The 20,411-nt window shown below is 40.4% G+C and overlaps 2 protein-coding genes across 4 annotated transcripts; one reads left to right on the forward strand and one right to left on the reverse strand.

Annotated features, from left to right (window-relative positions):
* Positions 1 to 1,432: 1,432 nt before the first annotated feature.
* Positions 1,433 to 8,047, reverse strand: fbxo9 (F-box protein 9). Its single transcript, XM_085183368.1, has 13 exons — positions 7,867 to 8,047; positions 7,019 to 7,090; positions 5,796 to 5,927; positions 5,642 to 5,699; positions 5,381 to 5,480; positions 4,838 to 4,968; positions 4,635 to 4,749; positions 4,362 to 4,480; positions 3,273 to 3,363; positions 3,089 to 3,184; positions 2,911 to 3,004; positions 1,963 to 2,117; positions 1,433 to 1,876 (listed from the first exon to the last, which is right to left on the reverse strand). The coding sequence occupies exons 1-13, from the start codon at positions 7,867 to 7,869 to the stop codon at positions 1,768 to 1,770; spliced, it is 1,275 nt and encodes a 424-aa protein (XP_085039494.1). The 5' UTR covers positions 7,870 to 8,047; the 3' UTR covers positions 1,433 to 1,767.
* A 1,691-nt stretch (positions 8,048 to 9,738) lies between these two features.
* Positions 9,739 to 18,989, forward strand: LOC146505286 (serine/threonine-protein kinase ICK-like). 3 transcript variants are annotated; one of them, XM_085183361.1, is made up of 14 exons: positions 9,739 to 9,943; positions 12,164 to 12,432; positions 12,598 to 12,652; positions 15,207 to 15,328; positions 15,428 to 15,507; positions 15,622 to 15,754; positions 15,848 to 16,019; positions 16,427 to 16,594; positions 16,675 to 17,058; positions 17,198 to 17,412; positions 17,532 to 17,674; positions 17,842 to 17,958; positions 18,038 to 18,145; positions 18,261 to 18,989. In XM_085183361.1, the coding sequence occupies exons 2-14, from the start codon at positions 12,332 to 12,334 to the stop codon at positions 18,410 to 18,412; spliced, it is 1,950 nt and encodes a 649-aa protein (XP_085039487.1). In that variant the 5' UTR covers positions 9,739 to 9,943; positions 12,164 to 12,331; the 3' UTR covers positions 18,413 to 18,989. The 3 variants fall into 3 exon arrangements, with proteins under 3 accessions (XP_085039487.1, XP_085039488.1, XP_085039489.1); XM_085183362.1 differs by lacking the exon at positions 9,739 to 9,943 and adding an exon at positions 9,951 to 10,864; XM_085183363.1 differs by lacking the exon at positions 9,739 to 9,943 and adding an exon at positions 14,673 to 14,706 and having other exon boundaries at positions 12,385 to 12,432.
* Positions 18,990 to 20,411: the final 1,422 nt, after the last annotated feature.

Below are 20,411 nucleotides of genomic sequence, written 5' to 3' on the forward strand. Positions count from 1 at the left end.
ACTTACTCACTGATTTTTAGAGGCCACGGCCTGAGGACATCCAGAGGTCAGAGTACATTATTGACGTTTATAAAATCAGCAGTACAGTATGCAATGTTTAGATTTTTTTCCCCCACAGTATCTCTAACATGAGCACAGGTAGAAACAAGGTTTGGTTATCAGATCTCCTGCTGCTCCATCATTAACAGAGTTATTATAGGTAACTGAAAGTAAACAAAAAAAGCCATAAAAGTAGATGTGAAAAAAATGAGTAAACAAATACAAATAAAAATTAGACCGCTGAAAAAATAAAACAAATCCTCTTTTAACTTGGAAAACCAACTAAAATAAAGTAAGACAGAAAGCATGTTTAGATTTAGTGTTTGGGGGGAAAAATGCCTGATGAGGCTTTGATAGACATATTTATTCATATTTTTTGCAATACATGTGCTGATTTCTTTTTTTTTTTTTTATCTTACCTTTGACATATTAAAGGCTAAAACCAATGGGAATTAAACATTTTCAATAAATAAAAACTAAAGTGAAATTAACAAACTAATGTTGGGAAGTTAACTGAATGAAAAGCAAAAAGTCTGAAAGAAATGAAAACAAAAACTCCCTTTTAACAGGAAGAAAACCCCTCAGGGAGGGGCGCCCGGTTGGGATTAGGGGATACAGACAGGGAAACCAAAATTAATAGCAATAACTGTACATTTTTCCACTGTTACATAAATGGTAAACAAAATCTAACATGTCATTGAAATGTAAACATGCAAACAGAGATATTTTTTTCACATATTTTAAAGACTTATGAAACAAACGTTCAAGTGGCCGTTCAGGTAATTTGCCTCAAACTAATTTCTCAAACTCTTGCTATGGGAAAATGATATTGTGTCGAGCATGAGTCAGAAACAATAACCGCTTACTGGTGTGGTTTTCTGGAGGTATTATTAGGCAATTTCCTCATTATCCTCCCACTGTTTTTTCCATAAATCGGTGCCAGCTAAATGACCAAACGCAAGCTTCATCACAGTGATTCAGGATTGCTGTAAAAGAAGCCATTTATTGACCTTTTCCTTCTGTTTACTGTGAACCACCAAAAAACTGGCAACAGCAAACAATTTAGATATTAATTTACCATTTTCATAGACCAAAGTTTTTGATCAGCCACCAGCTCTAGTAAAGCTACAAATGATTTCAGACTAATCCAAACTTTCACATTTATTGTTTTTGGGGGTTTTTTTCCTGCAAATCCTGTTTGATCTGCTCAGTTCCCAGAAAATGTAATATGTGGATTAAACCCACATGTCCTAAAAGAGACAAATGATGTAGAAGCATGAAATTAAATCTGCAATGCTTTCTGTTGAACTCATGTTGTGTAATAGATTTTCTATTGTAGGTTTTCTGTAATCTATCAATTTTGAGTAAAAGAAAGCCCCAACACAGCAGCGAGGCTGTTTTGTTCATCACTGTTTATTTGAGGAAGAAAGTGCACAACAAAACAAAAACAGTATGAACATTCATTGCTTGGAACAGGTGGGAAATTCTGCTAATTATTTTAGCTCTCAGCATATTACCACAATTTCTGAAATCAGAAAATAAGTATTTTTCTCTAAAGTGTACCTGAAAGAATGACATGCTTTCATTTAGAAAACGTGAGGGTTCAAACAGCAACACCATAAAGCAGCTGCAGCACAAATTAAAACAGGCTGAGAAGTACATGTGTTTTTGATGCGACGATGACTCAATCTCTGCTGTGGTCTTCGTGAGATCATGTGCAGGGTCTTCTTAGAGAGGCTGCTCAGAGAAAGCAGTGTAACTCTTCACACGTGCAAAGAAGAAGGGTGTGTACATCCTGTCCAGGTCAAAAGTAGTAATGACCGTTTCCCCAGTCAACCTAAAAGCATAATCACGGTCAGGTTTAGAACAGAAATTGACGTTTTTCCCTTCTCGGTCACTTCTATTAGCAGTCCTGTGACTTACTTGTAAGTGATGTGGCAGGAATGGTGGATCCACACAAGCTTACTAAAACTCTGATGCCCCCCAGAGGACAGAGCCAGTCCCACGTGAAAGCTGTGTTCAGCCTCCGGAGCTGGGTTCCGCCTGCAGAACCGATTCTTTTGGAAGTCGGTCGCTTTCTGTCAACAGATGCGGTTTACAAGTTCAGACGTAATCCGACAGGTTAGGTGAAATATTATGGAAAACTGGAATTCACAGCAGATGCTCTCAGAGACATGGCACCTAAGAACGCCGAATATACTGTAAACCTGCCAGAAATGTGATAACTACGAAGCTGGCAATCCACCAGAAGAGATTAGCCAAACTCACAGCTGAGATTCATTGGTTTCAGATTTTGTTGGCTAACTGTATCCGTGACATAAATAAAGCGTTTTTTCCCAGGCTCTGGGTGCTTCGAACAGAGGCGTAGATTCTGTCAGCAGCCGTGGGTCAGTGCTGCAGTGTTTAGCACCCTCACACATTTGTAGAAGTATAACTTGTGTAGGGAGAAATCATTTTAGACCTAGTAAACTATAACAATACATTTAACAGTGTTGTGTTTATGTAATACAATGTAATGTTATGCAGGAATGTTTTTGACAAGCACAACACTGGTGCAGCCATGTACCGCACGCTAAATAACTTATTTGTGTTCGAGTAGAGGCCAATAAGAGGCCAACTTCTTCCATGAAAAGAAACAGACATGCTAACACACTGATGAATGAGGTACTAGGATTAAACAATGTAATTTTTTTCAAGGGGAAAATTCCCCAAATTGTGTAACTGCAACTGTATTTGCACTTTTTAAAAATATGACTTTTTTTAACCACTTCCATTTATTGAGGTTTCATTTACTCAATGAGCTGGCCTTATTATACATATATGGTTATCTATTCATCTCCCACCCCTCAAATGCCTCAAACATTTCCTTACCTCATCTTTTTTCTTGCAGACAACAGCAAAAACTTTGGTTTGATTGCCTGTCTCCTGTGAGAGACGGAAGTGACCGAGCAGAACTGAATCCATTCTGAGAAATGAAACAATGAAACAATTGTCAATCCTTTATACTCTCTATGGGTCCAGCTGAGTTTAGAGAAAAGATAAGGTGTACCTGGTGTTCCTGGTACGCAAACGGGGAACAACGGACAAAGGCTCCTCAGGGGTGGTCAGCATGATGACATGGCCATCAGGGAAGAAGCGGAGGTACCTGAGGTAACAATGTCGTCACTGTCAAAAATGTCATCTGTGGTTTCGTTACAACTCACAATAAATAAAGACTACACTCAAATATTTACCTGTAGTATTCAACATGGTGCCAAGCCCTGTAAAATCCATCCAGTGATTCCTCTCCTTGGCGAATGTACGATGTTTTGCTGATATACACACCTGTGGAAAGAAAATGAATCATCCAGTAATTTGTTTACATTGAATATGGCAGCAATAACTTCTAAAAGCATCAGCAAAAAACAGCACTAGTGGCTGGTAATTTGAGGCATTTAGCTCTCAACTGTTGTTAGCTGCATGTAACAATCATCTAAATGTTTGCAGCATAAAGAAGTATTACACCCATAACGTTATTCCTGCGGTCTTTTTATGTACTGAAACTCCGTACCCTTCCAGCAGCTGCCTCACACTGCAGGGGGCAACAGTGAGCTGCAAGTTAAGAGTAGGTACGCAAACATGGTTGGCAAACTTTCATCAAGTCCTTATACCTACATACCAGTTGGTGACACAAATATGAATTTCCCACCAAATGAAATTGGTCACAAAGAAATTTCTGCCCCACAAACCTCCTTTCGTTTGCTTTGGGTCACTAGCAGATTCCCCATAGCTTACATGGAAGACACAGACTCGTCTGCAAACACTGTACAGTTACACTCCATGATGTAGTGAAAAAACATTCCCCTTCACAGTAAAACTTGGGTTTTACCGCTGTAACCACACATTTAAAAATCTGACATTTTTATTTTGAAGGTGAATGATCTCCACTGAGTAGCTGACATATGCTTGCAGATCAGCCTCCATGCAAACTACTGCAGATTGCAATCACGAGGTGGTTTTCGACAGCACCATATTTCTCTGTGACAAATTTCAAGTTTGCAATTGCTAGCAACTGCTCTTTTCCCTCTTCAACAGTGGTTGGGAGATGGTCGCTGCCAGGTCTCTAGGCCAATGTGACTTGAAATAAACTGCTATAAAAAAAAAAAAACATTACGTGGAAAATGTTACCTGATAAGCATGCTTGTGGTATCTGTCTTGATAATAAAATATATTTTCTATGACACTTTAGCTCTTAAATCATTTTATATCTGTTACAAAACAGAACATTTGGCATTTCCTGCACTAATGTGGGTTTAGAAACCTGAGTTGTCAGTAGTAATTACCATCAAAACGGACTCTGGGCCTTTGCAGGAACATCTCCCTCCAGGATGTGAAGGGTACAAGATTAGTGCACTTCCGTCCCCAAACTCTTAAACAAGCCAAGCGCCAAATCTCAGGGTCTCTGGAGAGAGAATGAAAGCGAAACAAAAAAATTAAGAGCTCACAGCACCATGAGATCGTTTATTGCCTGATATAAAATTGGCAATTTTGTCAAAAGCTGAGCTTGCTGACAAATGATTTGTCACCCAGCTGATTTCTTTGAAAGCAAGGCTGACCTTGCACAAATGTAAAACCCACGGCAAACCAAAGACAGCTGCTCCAGAGCGCGCATGTCCAGATCGCTTGATACAACCCACCGAAATATGTACATCAGGATTTCCCGTGGCAAAGCTGCAATCAAAAAAAAAAAGAATGATAATGGCTATGTGTTTATTATGACTCGAGAGGTTTACAATGAAATTACATTAGAGGTTTTTACCTGAAATGTGCACCTGAGTCATTTCAACCTCAGGAGTGCAGATCTTTGGAAATGAGCCTTCCACAGATAGCTGCTGCTCAAAGTAGGCAAGTAGATCCTCAATCTCCCCATCTGCATCACTATCCTCCATGCTGCAAAAAAGAAAAATAAACACAGTGTGCTCAGTTTAAGAAATTAGACTATGCATTGCTCTCATACAAGCCAGCACACTATATTATTCACCTACCAAACAAAAGCAAAGAAAGAAAAGTTGCTTTTGTTGCTGTCGTAAATGGGGCAGCTTAAGTTTTAGTCTGTCACCCTCAGTCTGACTGTTTAGCCCTAATATTATAAGTTCAGCCTTTATACTACTAGTATAATTTCAATAATAATTAATATAGCAGCTCTCTGTTTAGCATCTTAATTACTTCACAGGGGAAAATGATCCCCAAAAGAAAAGAAAACGATTTACATGAGACTATAATTTTAGAGCAACTTGATGTCTGAAAACATGCTGTCACAAAACAGACCTGCGGTAAGATTAAACAAAATAAAGTAGCTTACTAGTTCCCTCCACCTCTGTCTGCATCAGGAGGACGGCTGTAGTTGATTTTAAACTCAATGTCAGGAACAAGCTGCATAGCCATGCGATAAAATTTGATAGCTGCAAGTAAAAACATCAGATTAGACATGAGAAACAAATCAAACAACCTCAGAGAAATTACAGAACTAAATGGACGGCGTTTAAGGATAAAGAGTTGTTAACTTCTAAAGAGTTATTTTTATTTGTGGTAAAGTGCCATCTGTATCCTATGTAGCGCATACCTTCATAGACAGCTCCATTCTGCTCCTCCTGAGCAGCTCTCAAGAACAGCTCTGTGGCCTGAGGGAAGGTGACTCTCGTCAGTCATTTAACAGCTGATAATAATCGACAACACATGCAAGCTTACAGCTAGAAAAAAATAATTCCCCAACTTGCCTTTTCCTCTCTAGCAATTTCTTGAGCCTTCCTCAGACCTTTGGCTTGGAGCAGTCGGTTGCTCGTTCCACTCGCTCCGGAGCTCGGTTTGAGCTCAGACATCCACTGAGCTCTGAACACATTGAGCTCCAGCTGAAATTTGATTACAACATTAATAGAGTGAGTGCCAAAGAAAGGTTTCAGCTTATCCACACTTAGTTGAACTTTAACACTGCTGTTACAGCCTATTTGGTTTACAAATTTAAGAATGAGATACAATACTGTATGAACTCAGAAATATATAAACTGCCAGGAGGTGAAGACAAATATTAGAAACAAAGATGGATATGCATCAAAGAGTAGAGTTACAGTGTACTACATTCTTATAATATATTTTTTATAAATGAATCGTTGCAAACAAATAAAATAAAGTCCTCCTCGTCTTTCATTGTACCTGCCTGACATATGAGAATTAATTCGGCTGCCATGTTTTGCATACAGCGCAGGTTTTGCCACTTTAAACAAATAAGTACATGAGGGGATAACATATCTTATCTTTGGCCAAAATAAATGTTTTTGTTAGTGATTTCAGTGCTAGCTCGAAGGATACACTGATGCACAGTACAGGTTCGCTTTTAGGAATATTGCAGTTTTCTTGACCTTTATGCATTAATGACACTGCAGTTTTTGTTTTATTTTCAGGAGATAAGTTAAATGTGCTGCTCCAGGCTCTGGGGAGGCCCCAGCGCTGACTGATAGCATAGTGTGTGTTTTTCTATGCAGGTATGTTTTTACTACATTGGTAGTGTGTTTGGGATCATTGTTATGCTGAAAAATGAAGCTGTTGATAATCAGAGGCTTTGTAGATGGTTTTGCATGATGGATCAAAATAACAGCACCGCCACCATGTTTTATAGACGGCAGCAGACACCCACTGTTGTACCTCTCTCCTGGCCTCAACTGTACATATTGATGACAATTTAAAAGAAGAATTTCAAATTAGACTCATCACTCCATCAGACCTGCTGTCACTGATTGTCAGTGCAAATTTTGTGTAATCTGACATATCTCAGTCTTTTCTCCCTGTGTCCCCTCCTTAAGAATGTCTTCTTACCACGCTTACCTTCCACTAACACCACTGTGTACTTTTATGACTAAATAAATAAATTGCAAGAAAATGTAAAGTAAAATTTAATGAAGCACAGCCCTAGAGTGTTGCACAAACCATAATTTATGCTGCTCACCTGAAGATCTGGATCATCTGAACTTTCATCTTCATCCTCTACTGTACCTTCAATATCTGCATTTTCGTCAGCCTGCAGAAGAAACCGAAAAGTTATAATAAAAAAATTAATTTACAGTTAACTATTTATATAAAAAACAGATTATCAGCCATCCTGTATAAGGTGATGAAGTCAATAAGGTGATGAAGATAAATTTAGAGACTAGAATAGCAAGCCTCATGTAACCAAACTTAATACACATAAACAATATATGCATTTAGCTCCCTTTGGGTTGAAGTTAATTACACTGCTACTCCCTAAACAAAATCGATTTAAAATACATATGAAATACGTAATAAACAACAATATTGTAAGTACACGTTGCTTTATATGCATTGCACACCGTTTTTTGTTGACAGTTTGGTGCTCCTTGTTACTACAGCACACTTCCCTGTTCATGTTGCGGTAAATACGTTTCATTTTTCTTTAACATACAAACTGTCAAAGTGGTCAAACTTGTTGCAAAAAATAGAAGCTATAAAGTTCTGCTGTGGGCCTGATTTAGAAGCAACTCAGGTAACACAACCATATTTAGCTTAACAGTCTGCGATGCTAACCTCGGTGTATAATACTGTGAATTAATCTGCATATCGTTGATTTGAGGGTCTTGCGTCTAAACGTAGGCGCCAAGTGTTGTAAATCAACTACTTTCGTAACTAGTTTGTAAACTAGTTAGCTTACAGCTCAGCTTAGCTGAGCTAGGCTGAGCTGCAGGTAGCATTAAAAGAAGCCAGGTGACGTTAGCTACATTAGCTCGCTAGCTCGCTAACACTTTTCGCTGCATAACTGCCAAAAACACGGTGACCCACCATGACAACCTGGCCAGTAAGTCTCCTTGTTATCTTCACAGGCGGTCAGTACTACCGTTTACAGTTCACGGTCGGAGAAACGGACAACACAACGGACATATTTACGAGCTCGCAGGAACGCAGCCATTTCGCTGAGTAGCCCGGAGCCTCAGTGGCACAGGAAGTCAGGAGGCGCTGTGAGACTCGAGAAGCGCCCTGTGTCACTCCGGCTCTTCTATATCAGCTGAAAAATTAACTTCCCTGTGTGGGGCAACGACAAGCAGCTGTCATTTTTGAGTGGCCTGTATGAATGTGTTATATTATAACAACAACTGTCTTTAGTGACCAAATTGTTGGCATGTTAATTACGGGACATTAAATACTCTGACAGGTGCACCTGTTCCACTGCTGGTTATAGGAACCAGCCAATCACATGGCACATTTAAGCATGATCAAAATGACCCACTGAAGCTAAACCTGAGCATCAGAATGAGGAAGAATGGTTATTTAAGTGGCTTTGAATGTAGCATGGTTGTTGATTAAAACTAAATTCCAATTAACCACTCATCACAACCGCAGAAGAGCATCTCTGAATGTACAACATGTGGAACTTTGAAGCAGATGGGCTGCAGCAGCGGAAGACCACACTAAATGCAACTCCCATCAGCTAAGGGGAAATAGAGGCTACAGTTTGCACAGGCTCACCGTAATTGGATGATAGAAGATTGGAAAAATGCTGTCTAGTCTGATGAGTCTTGAATTCTGCTGCAACATTCAGATGGTTAGCATAAACAACATGAAAGCATGAATCCATCCTGCCTTGTATCCATGGTTCAGGGTTGTGATGGTGTTAGGTATATTTTCTTGGCAAACTTTGGGCAACTTAGTACCAACCAATCATTTAAATGCCAGAGCCTACCTCAGTTTTGGTCACAGTGTCGCCATCTTCTGATGGCTTCTTCCAGCTGGATAACACACCATGTCACAAAGTTCAGATAATCTCAAACTGATTCCTTGAACATGTCAGTGAGTTCCCTGTACTCAATTGGCCTCCACAGTCAACATATGTCATTCCACTAGAGCACCTTTGGGATGCAGTGGGATGGGATGTTCCAACCAAAGTCTCAGAGGAACGACTTGTTGAATCTACACCACAAAGAATTAATGTAGTTCTGAAGGCAAAAGGGAATCCAACCTAGTACTAGCAAGGTGTACCTTATAAAGTGTCCTGTGAGCGTAAATTGTGATTGTCAGAGCTGTTGCTTTTTTAATTCCTGCCAGTTAAATATAAAATGTAAATCCACGAGTTGTATATATCAGTTGGCTCGCCAGTATTCCTTTTTTGCTTTTTTGAAGTTTTTTTTTTTTTTAATTTACTTATTATTTTTGCAATTCATTATAATATAGCACCAAATGGCAACAGCAGTCTTCGAAAGGCATTTTATACATGTAAAAAAGAATGTGTACTAACAATTTAGGGAGTAGGGAAAACGATGATGATCTCACATTCATAAGAGTGCGAAACAAGAGCACTAAATGTTGCTCACTTCCGCTTTTGCTCTGCACCTAAACATCTTTTTCACTCTTTGCGTATTTTTATGTTACTGGCTGGTCTTTACACCTCGCCATTCGCCCTTCACGATTATGTCATAAAATGTCAATAACTTTAAATGACCGCACCGCTTCATGTTTATCTTCTCTAGCAATGCGTGGATTAAACATAGTAAAAGCCCTGCTTTAAATAGTCCGCACTCGTTATAAGCGATATAGATACATAAAAGCTGGTGTTTACGCTCCAGCATCTTTACGACGGGATGAGAGGAGGACTGCTGTGATTTGTTGAAATTAAACCGCAGGGTCTTTTCACAGCATCGCGAGATCTTGATAATCTCTGTGAGGAAGGAAGGAGGGAAGGAAGGGAGGAAGGAAGGGAGGAAGGGGCCTAGCTGGAGATTTATTTACGGTGTGTGTTGGGCACACTGGTTGCGGCTATTCGGAGTGTAACGGTAACAGTTAGCGGGCTAATGGAGTAAGCCATTTGTTTACCATCGACTACGAATGACTGGCTATGAGCTGTTGGCGGTTTGACGCGAGGAGGGTAAGTGCTGTGTGCTGCTCGTCGTTTTATTTTGAGTAAGAAGCCCAATCAGTCCACTGTTTCTCTGATGGCTTGTCAGCAGCTGGGCCACCAGCAGCATCACAATGCGGTCAATGTTTATTTCTACCACGCTAGCTGACAGAGGGCTGGCTAAAATGTAACCACAAACTCACGGGGGGTTGTTGTAGTATTAAATCCAGTCAGTCTGAACAACGCCAGTGAACAAAGCAGTAAACAGTAGCTGGTTTTCTAGCTCTTGCCAGTAGGTTAACATAATGTGAACCCCTCTTTTGAAATGAATGGTGATAAATTGGCCAATATAATCACAGTTTCGTGATACTGTGCTGTTACAAAGAAAGAAAAAAAATAGTGCCTCCTTCTTAATTTGTATTCTATTTATTATCATTTTAAACGTTTTAGGTCATGAATGAAGCTTAATGTTAGACAAACATAACCTGAGTAAATGCAAAATGCAGTTTTTAAATATGATTTCATTTATTTAGGGTAAAACAGCACAGCTATCCAAACCCACATGACTGTGGAAAAAGTGATTTACCCTGAACCTAATAACTGGTTGTGCCACCCTTGGCTGCAAGAACTGGAATCAAGTGTTTGTGATAAGTGGCAATGAGTCTGTCACATCACTGTCTAGGAATTTTGGCCCTTCTTCCATTAGTTTGGCCACATTGGAGAGTTTTCCGGCATGAACAGCCTATTTGAGATGCTTGAAATGCATGATCTTAATCTGATTTCACACCAGACCATGACTGGGCCACTCCAAAACAGACGGACAGTCTCCTTCAGGATTTTCTGATAGATATCAGAAATTCATGATCTCATCAATTACAGCAAGTCTTCCAGGTCCTGAAGCAGCAAAGCAGCCCCAGACCATCACACTGTGACCATTATGTTTGACTGTTGGTATGACGTTATTTTTATGAATTTTTTTTTGTTAGTTTTACTTCAGTCCAAAGAATATTTTGCCCAAAGTCTTCTTTCAGCTGCGCCCTTTAGGGGTCACCATGACAGATCATCTGCCTCCGCCTTATCCTATCTCTACCACCCCAGCACTAAACCTCTGCACGTCCTGCTTCACTACATTCATTACTCCTTCCACGGTCTTCCTCTTTTCCACCTTCCTGGCAGCTACATATTCAGCATCCTTTATGTAATATATCCACTCTCCCTCCTCTGCCCATGTGTAAACCATCTCAGCCTTGCCACTCTAACTTTGTCTCCATCTCAACTTGAGCTGTCCCTCTAATGTTCTCTGATGCTGATATTGAGAATCTGCACAGCATCATCTAGGATAGCAAAACTAGGATTTGTTTATTTGAGTGATGGCTGCTGGAAGAAAGCTATTTTTAAACCTTGTTATGCTGCACTTTGGCACTAAAAGCCTTTGTATAGAAGGAAGAAACTGAAACTTACTACGCAAAGCATGCAAGCCTTTCAGTCCAAATCCTCTATTCTATTAAATAAAGGATGGAAGGGTGACTATAAATTGCATGCATTCAATAAAAGATATGATATGAGTGAGCTGGTGTGTTTATGTTTCTACAAGCTTCCGCTGTGTCATAATTATTTCCATGCAGAGTTGCATTACTTTTTCACCATGATGTTGCGTTTATGATGGGAGAGGTGGACAGTTGTGTAATGTCTTTTCCAGCACATCCCAAAAATTCTCACCGGGGTTCCTCCCTGAACTACTCAAAATCCTAGTATTATCATCTCCGAAAATGGTGCACTATCAGGAAAGGGGGAAAAATAATTCATGTTTTTTGTTTTTTAATCCATATATTCAAGTAGTCAGCTGGCCTCATTTTTTGGTCACCTGAAAAACCCGACGGTATGCACTATGCATGGTGGGTGCATCACTTCACTTGCCTCTCTTCTTACCTCGATGCATCGCATCCATCACTCTGGAGCATTCATCAGATCGCACGACCTTTTAGCATTGTTCCAGAGTTCAGACTCTACTGCAGTAACTGACCAATCAAGGCTCTTAACTATCTGTGTGACGTTTTGGTCAGTATATCTGTACCTGGATATATTGTGGAAACATATACTCAGAAATTGCATTGCAGATTTAATATTGTCTCCTATCACTGACTGATAATATTTAAAGGCTTAAAGAAATAATGTCCCACTCAGTGGTTAGTTTGTGGATCCTTTCTGAGTGAACTCATGCTTGGTCTCTTTATTTTTTTTCTTTCTCAGCTCAAAGGACAGAAGTCCATGACACAATGAGTCCTCCACCTCTGCCTGTAGTCTTCTGCTGTTGCCACAGGAAAATCTGGTTGCATTCAGCAGTAGGAGGCGAACACATCTCTGTTTTCCACCCCGTTATTATCTGCCCCCTGACAATGCTACGGAAGGACAAGCATAATGAATAGATACACTACCATCAGACAGCTCGGGGATGGCACCTACGGCTCAGTCATCCTCGGCCGCAGTCTGGAGTCGGGGGAATTAGTTGCCATTAAGAAGTGAGTATCACAAAATTGTGTTTCTCTGTAATCTGTGATAGATGTTTTTCCTTCTTGGGTTTAGCTATAGTATGATTTCATTTGGTCTCGACTTGAAAAGCTAACTGTAAGCAAAGACACAGGCTGTTTTGTTTTTTTTATTTTTTTTCTGTTATGTTATTTCAGAATGAAAAGGAAGTTTTACTCCTGGGAAGAATGCATGAACCTCCGTGAAGTGAAGGTGAGCTTACATTTTTGAAAAGTTCAACATTTTAAAGTGAGTGATGGAAAATAAATCAACCCAAATTTAACATTGAGTCTAAGTGATCTGGTGCAGATGCATTATTGATTTGGGCAGGAATTGTGTATACTGGTATTTATTGTTCAGCTGTACGTGGCTGTTCCCTGTTAACACAATTCTTCATTCTTGGTGGGGTAAAATGATTTAAGCAACCTACCAAATTTACTTTGAACACCTAATCCTTAAAGGATATCTTGCAGCCTCTTCAGTTGTATCCAGGCTTGAATTGATCAGCATATTTGTGCTTTAACATAGTACCTTATTTTCTGATTGAAATACACTGAATTATATTTATATGTGACACAAGATGTCATTTTTATGATTTTAAAACATGTAAATGTGCTTGTCCTGTAGATTTTTGTTTTTATTTTACTAGTCCTCCTTGCAGATGAGGGAAAGCGGTAGCTTTGCAAACTGAAGACTCCCAGCAGAAACTGATTTATGCTGTACTACACAGGAATAGTCAGCCAAACCAAAGTGGCCAGCTGGTTCTGGCTCGATGTGCATTAGGACACGTCATGTGACCCCTGTCATGCTTGTGCCATCCAAAATAGTCCTGAAGAATTTAACGTACTCAGAGAAAATATATATTGTCCCTTTCACAGCTAGAAACATTTGCCTTTATCCTTAACAAAACTTAAAACTGTCACCTCACTGTATATTTCTGAACTGGACACTTGAAGTTATTTCACTGTCTAAATATTACTTACATGCACTCACTGGCTTCACTAGTTACACCTTCCCAGTACCAGGTTGAAACCTCAGAACTACTCATGGTATAGATTTGCCCACGCCATTACACCAACAAGCACCAGCCTGAACCTTTGGTACAAAGCAGGATGGACCCATGCTTTTATGTTGTTTACACCAAATTCAAACCTTACCATCTGAATGTTGCAGCAAAATTCAAGACTTATCAGACAAGGCAACATTTTTCCAAGCTGCCGTTGTTCAAGGTTGGTGGGCCAATGAGAACTGTTGCCTCAGTTTCGTGCTCTTACCTGAGGAGTGGCACCCAGTGTGGTCTTCTGCTGCTGTAGCGCATCCGTTTGTGCGTTCAGAGACTCTCTTCTGCGTTCCTCGGTTGTAACAAGTGGTTATTTGTCTTACTGTAACTTTGATGCTCAGATTGTCTCAACTATGTCTACATGTCTGAACGCATTGAATAAATTGCTACCATATCCTACTGAGAATCAAGGGGGGGTGGTATTTGTGTTAATAAGCAGTTGATAAGATGTACCTAATAAAGTATCAGTTGGGTGTATATCACTCATGAAATTCAACATGATAATATTTTTGAATTCATGATGTCAAGAAAGATATTCTGCACTACAGGCAGGTACATCAATAAACACTGATTGCAACAGGAACCATGAACATAAAGTATGATGTTATTACACGTGACTAGCTCTTCAGGATTTACAGTTAAAAATTAACCATATTTACCACATGCTGGGCTTTAGTGCAGTCTCCCACAATAATGCATCTACTGTCCTTCCCTTTTATGGACGCTCTCCTTCTGATTGGCTGCTCCACATGAAAAACCTTTGAACAGCAGTTGTGTTTGGGTTGCTGTGTGTCTGAGATAACCATATTAGGAAATACACTCTAAATTTCTAAAAAAAAATCTAAAATCAAACATATTAGGATTACTTTCAAATCTCATTATTATCAAATTATGGTATGAATAACAACATCCATTGCAACATCCAGCACATATATGACACAAAATAAGGAAAAGCATTATCACATGAGGCCAATGTTTCAGTTTGGGTTGATTATTTTTCATTATTTTGTTTAGAAAGCTCATAATACTCTTAATGCTATTGTGTATATATGCTATTGCTTTATGGGTAATGTAGTGATGATTTACATGCTAGGCCATCTGGGAAATCAATGAATGCCTTTCTGTTTGTTTTTCACACCGTTTCAGTATTTTATTGTCTAAATTTCCTCACAGTGCAACAGTCACACACCAGCTCTAAGAGCAGAAGGTGATTCTTGTGTGCTGTTGGTTTTGAGCTCTGTTCCCAACCCCGGCCTACACACACCCCTTTCTAGAGCTTAACCTTGATACAGCAAACACGAGTAGAACATGAGTCCTGCTGAGTAGATTTATAATTACAGCATGCTATCATGAAATCTGAGACCCATTATGGCTTTCCTCCCCCTTACTAAAATATAGCATGGTTAAACCTATACCATCCCAGTGCATGGGAAAATGTATATTTCTCCATTCTGCTTTCTATTTATTCCATATCCCCCCCCCTTTTTTTTTTAATTGTAAGCATAAATCCCACCTTTGCAGCATTTCACCCTCCAAACTACACCCTACCTATACCTACAAGGGTTTTTTGGTAGTTGTAGGGTGTGCTTCTGAATGTGCTGCAGTGACCTCTGTGTGTTGTCCAGCATGTTTAGATTCATTTATTTCTCCCTCTGCTTTGGCTTTATGGAGTCCACGTTGTGTTAATGCTTGTGTCTATTCTTGCAGTCCTTAAAGAAGCTGAACCATGCTAACGTGATCAAGCTTAAGGAGGTCATTCGGGAAAATGATCACCTGTACTTTATATTTGAGTACATGAAGGAGAATTTGTACCAGCTCATGAAAGACAGGTGTGTGCAGTGATTTAGGTATTTCCATATTTGAAAGTGTATTTAAGTAAGGTTTGCTGTTTCTGTACTCATCCAGCTTTGAATGGTTTCTTTGTGCAGGACCCGGTTATTTCCTGAATCTACTGTAAGAAATATCATGTTTCAGATACTTCAGGGGCTCGCCTTCATTCATAAACATGGTACGTCTGGTTTGTTTTGTTTTTTTTGTTTTTTTTTATTCCAGGGTGTTCATTAAATGTTGCATCCCTGGCATTTCAATCCGGCGAGATGCTCATGCACGCGTCTCTGGTTAGGTTTTTTCCACAGGGACATGAAGCCAGAGAATCTTCTGTGCATGGGCCCAGAGCTGGTGAAAATAGCTGACTTTGGGCTTGCCCGAGAGATCAGATCTCGACCGCCTTACACGGATTATGTTTCAACTAGATGGTGAGTTGATTTTTTTTTTTTTTTTTTCGAGCAAACATAGTTCTCATGTACTTGAAGGATGCCTAAGTCCTCTTACTCTTCTTTTTGTACCAGGTACCGAGCTCCAGAGGTGCTCCTCAGATCCACATCCTACAGTTCACCTATAGACCAGTGGGCAGTTGGCTGCATTATGGCAGAGCTGTATACCCTCAGGCCTCTTTTCCCAGGATCCAGTGAAGTAGACACCATATTCAAGATTTGCCAAGTCTTGGGTACACCAAAGAAGGTAGTTATTCACACACAGAGCCAAAAACATTTTGAGTTTGGGAGAAACAAGGCGTTACTTAATAAGAGTTGGTGTCCACATCAGAAATCATAGTTTTAAGCCACCTCACTGAAACTCTACAGTCTGAGGAGCCATCTTTAAAAAAGGGACTTTTAAAAAGACCCTTCGAGTCCTCCTTATTTGCTGTGTGCAGTTTGAGTCGACTTCTGTCAAACTAGTCAGTGCTTATTAGTGTTGAGAACTGCTTGTGATCCTTTAGAAACATGCTACGGTGCATATGGTGGAATCATAAGGACAGGCTTGAGTGGGCGCGATCATGTCTACTGTTGGCAACGCAGCGAGAATGTGAAGCTTTCTGAGTTTTTCAAGTCTCAAAACGTGAACCGTGGACTGACTCCTCCTTCTAGAATGATTGGCCCGAGGGATATCAGCTGGCAAGTGCTATGAATTTCCGTTGGCCTCAGTGTGTTCCCAGTAATCTGAAGACACTGATCCCAAATGCAAGTCCTGAAGCCATCCATCTGATGACCGACCTGCTGCAGTGGGATCCCAAGAAGAGACCAGCATCTGCCCAGGTAGTGTCTGATTTGATGTCCTGGTATTTCCATTACTCTGTGCAGCTTAACGAAGAGAACAAATACATTTTTTTTTACAGGCTCTCAGGTATTCGTACTTCCATGTTGGCCAAGCTTTGGGGACGCCTCAGCAGATCTTGGAGCAGGGCAGGCCTCAGCCGTGCCGTGTGCCAATGCAGACTCCTTTACAGTCTCAACAGATGTTGCAGCAGCAGCCTCTGCTGCTTAAGCCTGTGCCCCCCTCCCAGCCTCCTCCTCCCAACCAACACTGCTCGCCCTCCAGGCCTCTTCAGCAGGTCCAGCACTCCCCTGCATCAGCAGCCGCCCAGGCTGCAGCGTACCAGCGGCACACAGAGCTGGTGCGAGAGCAGCAGCAGCCAAAGCACATCCTGAAGCAGGAGCAGACTGAGGGAACGGCGCAGAGCCATCTTCCTTACATCGTTGACAAGACTCTCCAGTGCAAGGTGAGGCTCCTAAATGCTTTGAAAAATCTGTGTAATCCACATCTGAGTAGCGCAAATGTAGAGCACAGAAAAAATCAGTGAAAGGCTAAAGAGACAAGTTGTTGCATTATCTTTATATTCTTGGCCAATCTTGGTGTAGCAAACGAGGCAGGAGCCAGAAAATGCAAACCTGCTGAGCTATCAGTTGAAACCTAAAGGAGGAGGAGGGCGGCGGCGGTGGGGCCACGGCACAGGGCACCTCAAGGGTGATGACTGGGACGATTACGAAGAAACTGATCTGACGTCTATAAGTATTCTTGGGAAAAGTAACTTCTCTACACAGAAGTCGAGGCAGGGAGAGGGCACGCTGAGCAGGTGAGGCTTAATCACACACAAACAAAATACTCCCAAATAAGCCTACTGCACAGAGCTATAATGTCTATTAGTTATGTGCATGCTGGTTATTCAGATCCCTCCACTTTTTTGTCTCACAGATATGGAAATATTCTGGATTTTAGCCGACCCACTGGAAATGAAGATGCACCTTTAAACCTGAACAAGACTGCATCCTATCAAGAGCCATCAAGAACTGCCTCTGCTAAGCAGCATTACTTGAGGCAGTCAAGATATTTACCTGGTAATAAACAGTGTATTTTTATACATAGCAGAAGTAGGGGATGGGCTTTATTTAAAAAATAATCTATAATGTTGGGTCTCAGTTAATAGGTTTACCCAGCTCTGTTATTCTTAAATGTTGCCCATTTAAGAATCTAATATTTATGATTGCTTTTCTGTCCATTTCAGGCATTAGTACAAAGAAGAACGTGGCCATAAATGCCAGTAAAGACTTCACTGGAAGCCATCTTTGGGGCAGCAGTAGTATTCCATTCGGAGGGACTCTGCCGAGTAGAGGCGCTCACGGTAACTTCACTGTAACCTTTAGACTCTTTGTTGTTGTTAAAGATGTTCAAAATAATGGGCTTTTGCTTTTAACTATCAGGCACAAATACAATCCCAGGTGGATACATGCCATCTTTTTACAAAAAAGACAGCAGCTCTGCCGGTTACAGAGGGCATCAGGGTCCTTCAGTGGAGACAACAGCATCAAGTGAGCACAGATCTGAGCTTTCTTTAATACCCAGTTCTTAAAAAAGGAATTTATAAAGGGCAAAAAAACACTGCCTTCAAAACCCGCTTTTCGTGTTTCTTTGTTGCCGTTTCAGATTATGCAACATGGCGGTCTGGCCGGAGCCAGATGAACACGTCTGCCAACATGCCATCGACCAACAAAAGCACCCCGGGTCTGCTGCCTCGCCCGCCGCTGCAGACTATTCATGGGCGAACAGACTGGTCTGCCAAATACGGACACCGCTAGTGGCCTCGCCCCTGAGCTCCGATCTGTGCCCTAAGAACTGTTTCTCTCCAAAGAGTAGGCATAGTCGTTTTATAATCAAAATGTGTACATAAATCTTACACAGCAATAAATTCAGTTTTGTCGTGCGTACCATGGATGTTGTGATATGTAAAATATTTAAGTAAACAGGTAGAATGCAACCTGCCAAAATGTGAGCCCAGATTTGCTCATCAGTGTTTTATTTTGTATTTCTGGAGCTGAACATATGTCCTGCGGAGGTTGCATTCGCAGTTTTGTATCATATCTGTTGTTTACCACATGTACACATTATATGCATACTGTAACTATTCACTGTGACTTTTTTTGGCTGACAAGTTACTTTGCCTCTGTACAGTAGTAATGTTTTTCTTTTTACATGATTATTCTTTTGTTTTACAGTGATTGTATTTCCAATCAGGTAGCTGTCATTTATGTGTTATCTCCTTTTTTATGTCACTGAATTTTAATGCAATTCAAGGGGTTGTGACATTGTATAGATCCGTTTCTGTTCAGTAACACATTTAACCCCTCTTGGCCAAACTGAGTGTAATTATTGAAATGCAGGTTATCAAGTACAATTAAACTTTTTGACTGGGTACTGGTATTCGCACAGTTTATTCTTTTATTAAGCAATTGTAGTCGATTGAAACGTTTTATTGTTATTTCTTTTAAATGGAACTATTACCTGTCAGCCCAGCTTCCATGTCAGGCCCACAGCTGCTGCAGGATGAGCACAGCTTGGCTGCTGGATTACTCTGTCAGGGATTAATCCAGCTATTAATACTAAAGCAGATAGGTTGGGAAATATTTGGAAAGTGACACAGTTTTCATCATTTTAACTCAAAATTGGATTCTGCTTGAAGCTTTCAAGGGGTTTAACTAAAATATTCCATCAGTTGGTGTAACTAGTTTATACTCCTACCTTCTTGGGTGGATTTGCTTTATTTTTCCAGCCTAAGGATGACCTGTTTCGCTTGCACAGAAAGCTCCTCTGGCTCCTTGTTGTTTCAGATCGTCAGCCTATTCAACGTATGACAGCTCACAGCTGTACCTGTCAAATTCTGTTTTCTTGCTTTAAAAGGAAGAAGGCGGGATATTGAAGAACTGCATGTCATAAACCTTTGCTCCAGTCTACATGTGAATAGCCTCATGTTAAAGTAGACATTGTGCACTTTGAGCCCATTTTCATTATTCAGCTGTAACTTGAATATATTTTGGCAAACGGCTTAATAGCAAGTAGTACGGTGTTGCGCAAACGTCTTGCAACATCCTTCATTTCTTTATAATTTGCTTACAATAAGCCAGATGTTATTATTATTTTATTGTGGTCTTGAGAAATAGGTCTCCAGGCTTTCTGGAGGCATTTCCAAATTTTTCTTTGGGAGTTGGCTGATTATTATTATTTATTTTATTTTTTAACAGGAATGTTCTTTTTCTCAAGCCACTTTAACACTGACCTATGAATCATTAAAGCATCAAAAAAGGGACATAGCTGAGGGATACGCCAGATTCCTGTCTACATATAACAGACAACTCTGTAAAAAGCCCATTTTTAATCAATGAAACTTCATCAGAAATGGTCTCAGTGGAAGGGTGGCAAGAAACCTTTCCCAGGAAAGAAAACAGGAAGAAAAAGCTGAAGTGTGCCAAATTACAGAAGAGCTGGACTGGAACTCATCATCAGCATGCACTGCTACAACCAGCATTAATGTGGAGACTGACACCAGAATTTTAAAAAACATGGATTAAATAATGCCCCGCCCTTAAAAAAGAAAAAAAAGAGCCAACTTGGGGCAGCCCTTTATCTACAGCCCACCTGGTGTAGTCAATGCATAGTTAAACCCAGGAAACACCTGAAGACTATTGCATCACCACCGCAAGGACTGTAGGGGTTGCAGAGGGATTAAGAGGTCAGAGAGAGATACAACAGCCACTTGTAAAACACTGTGGTCTCATGGTTTGGTGATGTTGTCAAAACTGA

Source organism: Neolamprologus multifasciatus, chromosome 13, assembly GCF_963576455.1.
Source record: "Neolamprologus multifasciatus chromosome 13, fNeoMul1.2, whole genome shotgun sequence".
NCBI lineage: Eukaryota > Metazoa > Chordata > Actinopteri > Cichliformes > Cichlidae > Neolamprologus > Neolamprologus multifasciatus.

Coding starts and splice junctions, on each gene's coding strand:
- fbxo9 (XM_085183368.1), bottom strand. Junction 5,481..5,641: donor GAATGGAGCTGTCTATGAAG/GTATGCGCTACA, acceptor TTTTACTTGCAG/CTATCAAATTTTATCGCATG. Junction 3,185..3,272: donor CACCATGTTGAATACTACAG/GTAAATATTTGA, acceptor TTGTTACCTCAG/GTACCTCCGCTTCTTCCCTG.
- LOC146505286 (XM_085183361.1), top strand. CDS start 12,332: ATGAATAGATACACTACCATCAGACAGCTCGGGGATGGCACCTACGGC. Junction 12,433..12,597: donor GAATTAGTTGCCATTAAGAA/GTGAGTATCACA, acceptor ATGTTATTTCAG/AATGAAAAGGAAGTTTTACT. Junction 16,020..16,426: donor TCTTGGGTACACCAAAGAAG/GTAGTTATTCAC, acceptor TCCTCCTTCTAG/AATGATTGGCCCGAGGGATA.